We start from the raw sequence: 9,742 nt of genomic DNA, 5'->3' as shown, positions 1-9,742 counted from the left end.
AACTAGACTCATATCTCTCACAAACGGCAACTCAAAATGGTTCAAACATATAAGATCAGAAACATTTCAATTCTTAGAAGAAAATGTAGGGAAAACACCCCAAAATATAGGTACAGGGAAAGACTTTTTGAATAGGAGCTTTATAACTCAGGAAATGAGAAATAATAAATTTGTGGCATCAAATAAAAAGGCTTCTGCACAGCAAAGGACAAAATTGAATGAAATTAAACCTTAAAGAATGGGAGGAAATCTTTGCCAGCTATTCTTCTGACAGAGAACTAATATCCAGAATACATAAAGAACTCAAAAAATCTCAGTATTAAAAAAACTAATAAAAGGGCAAATAAACTAACCAAATACTTCTCAAAAGGAAAAATACAAGTAGACAACAATTACATGAAAAAAAAATATTCAACATGATAAGCCATCAGGGAAATACAAATCTACAGATTACAACTCACTCAGGATGGCAGTCATCAATAATATAAACAGCATTAAATGCTGGTAAAGATGCTGGGAAAATAAACTATTTTTAGGATACTTCATTTAATTTTTTTAGTGTATTATATTTATACATAATATTGGGATTCATTTTGACATAATTATACAAGCATGAAATTTAATTGCTCCAGTTCAATCCCAAGTACTTCCCCTTTATCTACCTTTCTCCCTCCCTCTATTCCTTTTTCTCCATTCAGTGAATCCTTCCTCTACATATTTATAGTATTATTTTTAATTAGAGCATTATAGAGACACATAAAGTTGAAATTCTCCATGGTATATTCAGGTATGTACATAGGATAGTTTGGTCAATTTAATTGCACCACTCCTCCTTTTTCCCAGTCTGTTTCCCTTCCCGTCAATTCCCTTTTCCATTCCACTGATCTCTATTTTTATGGAGTTTCCCTCACATTTTGTTATTAGTTTTCACATATGAGAAAAGATATTCTACCCTTGACTTTTTGGATCATGGCCTTTCTGGTGCTTACCAGTTCCATCCATTTATCAGCAGATATCATAACTTTATTCTTCTTTATGGTGAGTAAAACTCAAAATGGAGTTTTATATATCACATATTCTTTATTTACTCATCTGTTTATAGGATACTGTGCTGGTTCATAATGTGACTAATATGATTGTATCTGCTATAAGCATTCATATTGTGATAACTTTAATAAGATGAAGGTATTTCTTATGTTTCAAATATTCATAATATTTGTATATTTAAAATATAGATAAATATAAAATAAGACCAGTGTTCCAAAATTTTCCCAGAAATCATAAATATGGTCCTGCCAAGTTATACCATTTTTTTGAATAATAGTAAAAAATCCAAATAAGAAAGAAAGGAAGATTTTAGTTTCTGGAAATAAATTCTGATGTACTCATATTTTAATTTAATTTTTCAGTACTGGTGATTAAACCCAGGTATGCTTAACCACAGAGCTGCATCCCTAGCCCTTCTTAATTTTTTAAAAATTTTTAGACAGGGTCTCACTAAGTTTCTTAGGATCTCACTAAGTTGTTGAGGCTGGTCGTGAATTTGTGATCCTCTTGCCTCAGCCTCCTGAGTCAATGGGATTACAGATGTGCATCACCATGCCTGGCCTGATATATTTTAATGATAGAAACAATTCTGATATTAAAGAGAGAAAAAATTAATTTTATCTAAGAAGAGTCCTAAATCAATATTTAAAGAACCATGAGAAAGTTAATCTAGGTAATCTAGTTAGAACTTCAAGAAAGACATAAAGGAACTAACTTGTCATTTTCATTTAATTGCTTATATCCAGCATGCTTCTACTTGTACAAGATAAAGGCAATTTTTTTTGATTGTGTCATTGATAGCTTGTTTCACTTGCTTGTTCCTCAAGGCATAAATAAATGGATTTAACAAAGGGGCAAAAGATGTAGGGAGCACAGATACCCCTTTATTAATGTCCACCTGTTCTTTGGCTGAAGGCTTGACGTAGATGAAGATGCAGCTGCCATAGGTGATGGAAACCACAATCATGTAGGAGGAGCAGGTAGAAAAAGCTTTTATCTTTGCTGAGCAGAAGGAAATATGAGAATTGTCCTAATGATATTTCTGTAAGAAAGAATCACACCTATTAGTGTGATAATGAAAGTAAACACTGTGCCAATAATAACAGTCTGTTCTAGAAACCACAAGTCTGAGCATGAGATCTTAAAAAGAGGAGATGCATCACAGCCAAAATGATCAATGACACTGGAGTCACAGAACTCCAGCTGGAGGCCCATGCTGAGAGGTGTGATGATGAACACCAACCCAGAGATCCAGCAAGAAAAGACGAGGATGGCACAGACTCTGTTGTTCATGATGGTGATGTAATGAAGGTGTTTGCAGATGGCCACATAGTGATCACAGAACATGGCGGCCAGGAGAAAAAACTATGTGTCCCCAAAGAGTCCAATAAAAAATATTTGACTGGTACAAGCATTGTAAGTTATGGTGTTATCCCTAGTTGATATACTGTAGAGGAATCTGGGAGCACAGACTCTTGTGAATGAGATTTCTAAGAAGGAGAATTTTCAAAGTAAAATATACATAGGTGTTTTAAGATGGGAATCCATCAGGGTGAGAAGTATAATAGTCAGATTACCAGTGATGCTCAGAATGTATGTCAAGAATAAAAAGTTAAAAAACAGAATTTGCAGCTGTGGGTCATCTATAAGTCCCAAAAAGATGAATGTTGTTATTGCTGTGTGATTCATCATGACTGAATTTGATGTTTTAGGCAATCTGCATGCCAAAAGTCAAAGTACCTAAACAGAAGAAAAAGAAATACTTATAATCTTTGAGAATGAGGTACAATAAAAAAGGATGAAATTAACTCCAAGCATACTAAGACAAACAATAATAAGGACAATAAAGTCAATAAAATTGAAAATGAAAAAGGAAATAGAGAAAAATTAATAAAATGCAAAATTGACTTCTGAAAGATGCATGACACTAATAAAGCTCTAACCAGACTGCCAGTAAAAGAAACACACACACACACACACACAAAAAAAAAAAAAATAATAATCACTAAAGAAAAAAAGCACATATTAGAAATATTAGGAATTACAGAGGAGTAAATCACTAAGGATTTCCCATGAAGGAAAAGCAATGAAAATTATAATGAGATACCATCTCACAGTAGTTAGAATTATTATCAAAAAGCAAAAATACAAACAAAATATCCAAATGTTGACAAGGATGTGGAGAGAAAGGAACTCTTAGGGATGTAAACCAGCAGAGCTATTGTGAATAACAGTATAGAGGTTCCTTAAAAACTAAAGATAGATGTACCGTATGATCCAGGTATGCCACTTTTGGGTACACAGTCAAAGGAAATGAAATCTACTCACTAAAGAAATAACTACCTGTCCAGGTTTATTGCATCACTATTCACAATAGCTAAGATAAGGAATCAGTCTGGTGCCTATCAATAGATGACTGGGTAAGGAAAATATGTCTCATATACACAATAGAATATTGTTCAGGCATAAAATTGAATGAAATCTTGACATTTGCAACAAAATGGATAAATTTATTTAGATGTGCATTATGTTGATGTAAAAAGCCAGACACAGAAAGACAATTACTACATGTTTTAACACACTGCCCATTGGCTGTTTTTGGATAAAAATATTTGCTGAATTGTTATCTTTCCTAAGATATTTGCATGTCCTTAACATCTAATTTTTATTGTCTTTAGAAGTCTTATATCTTAGAAATCTTATTTCATGATTTAATATTTAATACTAATGATAGAGTTTATATTTAGAAGAATTTGTTCTTATATCATAATATATATTCTTGATTTTGATTCATGATTTCTAAATTTACCAGCATTATTTGACCTTTTCTTTTGACCCCGATCTGGACATACATGTTACTTATATTTTCTTCCAGTGATTTTATTATTTACCTAGTTTATATTTACATCTGTGTCCTATATTAATTATAATTTGGTATAATGTATAAGGATATGTAATTTTACTCCAAGTAATTAGCCATTTTTTGACTTAATAAACAATCAACTATTTCAATTTGTTTTTAGAGCTTACACTATTTCTTCACTTGGAAAGGAAGAAAATGATCCATCTTTAGTCTATAAGTTTTGAAACATTCCTAATACCCAGAAAGATAAATTGTCCTATTTTTTCCTCGCTTCATTTTCACTGCATATTTATATCATCTTACTAATTGATCCACTGGATGGGAAAGAGAAAGAATTCCTGACACTTATATATGTTGGATTACTACATGTCCAATATATATATATCCATTATTAACCAATAGGAACAAGAACAAAAAGATAATTTTCCAGTGGAACTGGATTGCTTTATGGAGGAGGCTGAAGGTGTCAAGAAGTACAATGAAAAAATAAAAGGGAGAATGGGAGTCATGATACTCGCAAGTGATGATTAAATAATTTAAATCTATTTTCTCTGTTGAATGAGAAGGGTAAAAAATATAAGACTGAGTTAACAGAAGTGGAAAGTAGATGGGTCTAGAATTAGAATTTCTCAAAATATCAAATAATAGGTGCAAAAGAGTAATTTATTAAATATTCTAATTCATTGATTCATCAAAGAGTGATAAAAACTGTGGTGTTCCTACATACCCTCTATTTATCTATAAAAAGTCTTGATATCCAAAATATGTGTGGAATGAAATTGTAACATTTTAAATACTCACAGCTAATAGAATATTAAAGTAAATAAACACAACTATTTAAATTTTGAAAAAGAAAAAAGTTAGTTGCTACGGCTTGAATGTGTACTCTCCCAAAGTTAGTCACCGAAATATAATGGTTACTGTTGTCATAAGAGTCAGACATTTAAAAAGTGAATAGGCCATGAGGGCTCCTCTCCAGTGAATAAGATTGAGGTCCTCATGAAAGAGGCTTTATTCAGCATTTGGTTCTCTCACCTTCCACCTTCTGCCAGGTGAGGACCCAACATTCCTCCCCTCTGAAAGATGCAGTCACAAAGTGCCTCTTGAAAGAAGAAAGCAGGCTTCACTGTACAACTGAAGCTGCCAGCACCTTTGTTTTAGAATAAATGTGAGAAAATAAATTAGTGCTTATTATAAATTATCCAGTCTCAGGTATTTTGCTATGGGACCACAAATGGACTAAGACACTAATGCTTATTTAGATGTAATTGAAGTCAAGTTACATGTGGACCAATTTTTCCCTGATCTCTTTATATTGTACAGAAGTTCTCAGAGACAGATATAGTTAGTACTAATATTAAAAGCTGATGAAATTTTTGGAATTAAACAATGGGAGTATAAATAATGATCTACTGATATATTTCAAGCAAGATAGTGATCCCAGGACAGTGAAACAGGGACAGGCAAGGCAGCTGAGTTTACTATGAAATACCCTTTCTACTCTGACTTCCCAAGTAGATAACTAGGTCAACTATGGTAGCCAGAAAAAAAAAAAAAAACCTGCAATCAAAAACTAAATGAGACAGATAACTATGTTAATTAAGTCAACTTGGAAGCAGACTGAAACCTCATCCTAAGTAAGGAGGGTGGTGATCTGAGTTAATTGGATACCCATCCTGAGATCTCTGAACAAGGAGATGTGCTACTTGCTTTGTCTTATCACAACATAATAATGCAATTAACTTGTATCAACAGTATGGACTATTTGTTAACATTTTATTTCAAAGATAGCAAAGACCAGAATGTATTCTTCTGTCTACCAAGATTTGACATGCAATTGTACCAAAATGTGCTTTCAGTAGATCTTCAAATTCTAGTAACCATGATATTTGAGAAAGAAATGTTCTAAGCATGAGGAGAAAAGAAAGAAAAATGGCTACATCTTGAAAAATATAACTGATTTACATCTTTCTTCATCAGCAATTTTACATTTAATGATCTAAGTTCAGGAAGTCTTCTCTTTTCATGCATAATTTCTTACAACTCTGGTCCTGTTTTCCTTCTTTATACATTATTGTTATCAAGTTAATTAGGTAGAGGGTTTTAAATTATTTTAGCAGAAACTCTAGAAAAAAAAGCAGCAATATTCTGTATTTGTATGGTAGTGAAGTTTGCATAATTCCAGCGGCGTGGATATCACATCTCCATTTTTAAACACCAGCAGTGGAAAATAAGCAAAACCTGCCTTGTTCCTTCCTATTGACAAAAACATCTCCATACACATTACATCCAGAATTGAATCACCAATAAAAGATGCCATGATGATCATGGCATTAAAGAGCAAGAAGATGAAGGGGCCATGTGGGCTGTTACTCTAATGTTCTTTCTCTAAATAAATAAATTCTTAGAATAAAGTGAGACTAGACATAGACCAGAACAGAATCACTGGGACATTTTGAAGGTTGTTCTAAGAGGAAAGTTTATAGCTATTGGTACCTATATAAAAACAACAACAACAAAATAAAAAAAACCCAAACCCAGAAAGATCCCAAATAAACATCTAATGTTGCATCTCAAGGTCCTAGAAATACAAAAGCAAACCAATTCTAAAACAAGTAGAATTAAGTAAATAATTCAGATCTGAGATAAAATTAATGAAATAGAAAATAAAAAAGTACAAGAAGATGTAATAAAGATTTGATTGTTTTAAAGATAAACAAGATAATAGACCCTTAGCCAAACTAACTAAATAAAGAGAAAGATGAGATAAAATGAGAGATGAGAGAAGAGTTACAATTATAGAAGAAAAAGGACATATCACCACAGACATCAGTAGAATCCACAGACTCTTTAGTTACTATTTTGAAAACTTTGCAGGGCATAAATATTTAATATTATGATATCTTCTTGTTGGGTTGCTCCATTTACAGTGTGAAGAGAATTTCTTTGCCTCTTCTGATTAATTTTGTCTTGAAGTCTGCTTTGTTAAATATGAGAGCAGCTAATCCTGCTTGTTTTCAGGCTCCATTTCCACAGATTTTAATTTCTGTCTTTTTACTTTAAGCCTGTGGATTTCTTTGCTTCAGAGTTGTGCATTTTACATGCAATATATAGTTGTTTTTTTTTCTTTTTTGTTAACTGACAAGTACACTGTTAATATCTTCAAACACTAAGCTCTTTAATTTTTGAGTATTTTCTGCATTGTTCTCTTGATCCCTATATCACCATTTATATTCCCTTATGTTTTTCCTATTTTGCTCATTAAAAATCATTGATATCTTTAATTTTTCCCTATATTTTTGTGTTGATTTAATTAATTTTTCCATTTTTTGCAACTTAAAATTTATTGTTCCAATTAAGTTTCATGCATCTATTCTGAATTAGTAACTTATGATAAGTGATTTTAAATTTATATTGCTTTAAATTAAGTATATTTTAAGTGATGTTGTTCTTTTATATAAGGAAATACAAGTAATTTTACAAGTGATTTTAAAGATACCTTCAATTCTGATTAATCATATACTCCTGTTGATGTCTCTTTTCCTAATTAGTGTAATAGGTCTGGAATGTCTTATTTGGTTTAATATATGTAAGCATGTCTCTGCTATTTTTTATGTTTTGAATAAGCATTTGTGCTATTCATTTTATAACTGTACTACAGTAAGAAAGTTACTAGCATTATTGCCATATAATTTAACATGATAATTTGTACAATTTAAAATATTGTTTTCTTTCTTTTCCTAGCTCAGAAGTGGAGAAAAATTTAATTCCATGGAAATTATATTTTTTAGATTCACTATGAAGGAAAACACAATGAATGAATTTAATTCAAAGTAAAGAGTTTAATAAGCTTGAGATCAGGACGAAATATTAAATGTCTTTGAGAAGGCTAATGTGACTGAAATGTAGAAAGGAAAGAATGAAAAAAGTTAGAAGCAACAGTAAAACAGTCGCAGAATGTTTTATTTCCTTTGATTCATCAAAAGTCCTGCTTCTTTGAGAGAAATACAATCTTTTTTATGGAGTCATTGAAAGCGAGTTTCACTTGCTTGTTCCTCAAGGTGTAAATGAAAGGGTTCAACAAGGGCGCTACAGAAGTGGTGAGAACTGAGACACCTTTATTTACAGACACCTCTTCCTTTGCTGATGGCTTGATGTAGATGAAGATACAGCTGCCATAGGTGATGGAAAGCACAATCATGTGGGATGAGCAGGTGGAAAAGGCCTTTTTCCTTTGCTGAACAGAGGAGAATCTCAGAATGGTCCTGATGATGTACGTGTAGGACAGAACCACACAGACTAGGGTAATAATGAGCCCAAATACAGCCACAAATAGAACCATCTGTTCTAATATCCATGTGTCTGAGCATGCGATCTTTAGGAGGGGACTTGCATCACAGATGAAATGATCAATGGCATTAGAATCACAGAATTCAGGCTGGAGACCTAAGCTAAGGGGTGGGACAATAATCATCAAGCCAGCTACCCAGCAAGAGAGGACTAATAAGGTGCACACTCTGTTGTTCATGATGGTCATATAATGAAGGGGTTTACAGATGGCCACATAGCGATCATAGGACATGGCTGACAGGAGAAAAAATTCTGTTGCTCCAAAGAGAAAAACAAAAAATACTTGACTTGCACAAGCATTGTAGGTAACAGTATTGTCTCCAGTTGATAAACTGTACAGGAATCGAGGGATACAGACAATAGTAAATGAAACTTCTAGGAAGGAAAAGTTTCTGAGGAAGAAGTACATAGGTGTCTTCAGATGGGGATCCACCAGTGTGAGGGTGATAATAGTCAGGTTCCCTGTTGCACTCAACATGTAGGTGAGCAACAGAAAGATAAAAAGCAGAACTTGCAGTTTGGGGTCATCTGTCAGTCCCAGCAGGATGAAAGTTGTTATTGCTGTGTAGTTCCTCATCGCTGAACATTGATATTTACCTAATCCTTGTGTAAAAATCAAGATTGTATGAAGAGAAACATTCAAATTCTACAACAAAAGGTGTGCATATAGAAGCCCAGCAAATCAGCTTACATTTATCTTTTCCTTTTACATCATAATCAATATGTTTACTATTCTAGGAGCCTTCATGAATTTTATGTGTAGGAACAGTAAAGATTTCCTTAAGGTTTCATGTTATTGTAAAATAATCCCATTTTTATTCATTTATTAACCCTGTAATTTGCAAATGTAGTTGATTTGTCATATTAATTTGTCACATCTGAATAATTACATGGACTGGATTTCCAGACGGGTTAGTGAAAGATGTCACTTTATGGATGGCTAACATTTCTTTGTCCAAGGCAAACCTTGGATACAGGGCATATCCAGGTAACTAAGAGCATGGATTCTCTTCACTTGTTACTACCTGGTGATTGTTGTAAGGATAAGATATATTTTCTCCTGGAAAACAAATAAATGACAGTGACCAAAACAGGATTTTTTATAGTGGAAACTCTAGCACTTATGGACATTTTGATGTACAACTATTTTACCTATAGTGTAAGAAAATGTTATGTTCAAGATATATACAAAAAGAATGTTTTCTTATGCATACATTTATGGTCAATTACTTGACTGTCAACCCTTTTCTCTCAAAGTCCCAGAAGTTAATTTTTCTTTATTATTGCTAAGTAGAGACTTCTAGGCTGTATCTTTTTCATGATGGTTTAAATTTATTTGAAAAACATTCATTTCTCCTCAGTTCATCTTCACTCCATTGAGGTTTTAACTGGCTGTGTGGGACTTTCACTTGCAATTCCCTATATATTTCCAAGCCCCTCCAAAGACTTTATTTCTTTTGATGCCAATGGAACATTTTAGTT

General features: G+C 32.7%; 1 protein-coding gene and 1 pseudogene across 1 annotated transcript; both read right to left on the bottom strand.

Annotated features, from left to right (window-relative positions):
* Positions 1–1,775: 1,775 nt before the first annotated feature.
* Positions 1,776–2,739, bottom strand: LOC114088373 (olfactory receptor 6C2-like; annotated as a pseudogene).
* Positions 2,740–7,889: 5,150 nt separating this feature from the next.
* Positions 7,890–8,837, bottom strand: LOC139705076 (olfactory receptor 6C2-like). The gene has a single exon (XM_071609275.1). It carries the CDS (start codon positions 8,835–8,837, stop codon positions 7,890–7,892), a length of 948 nt encoding a protein of 315 aa, XP_071465376.1.
* Between the last annotated feature and the right edge of the window lie 905 nt (positions 8,838–9,742).

This window comes from Marmota flaviventris, chromosome 3, assembly GCF_047511675.1.
Source record: "Marmota flaviventris isolate mMarFla1 chromosome 3, mMarFla1.hap1, whole genome shotgun sequence".
Taxonomy (NCBI): Eukaryota; Metazoa; Chordata; class Mammalia; order Rodentia; family Sciuridae; genus Marmota; species Marmota flaviventris.
This window is presented reverse-complemented; position numbering and strand designations above follow the sequence as displayed.

Bases quoted from the DNA above. Each gene is read 5' to 3' on its own strand.
- LOC139705076 (XM_071609275.1), bottom strand. From the start codon at position 8,837: ATGAGGAACTACACAGCAATAACAACTTTCATCCTGCTGGGACTGACA.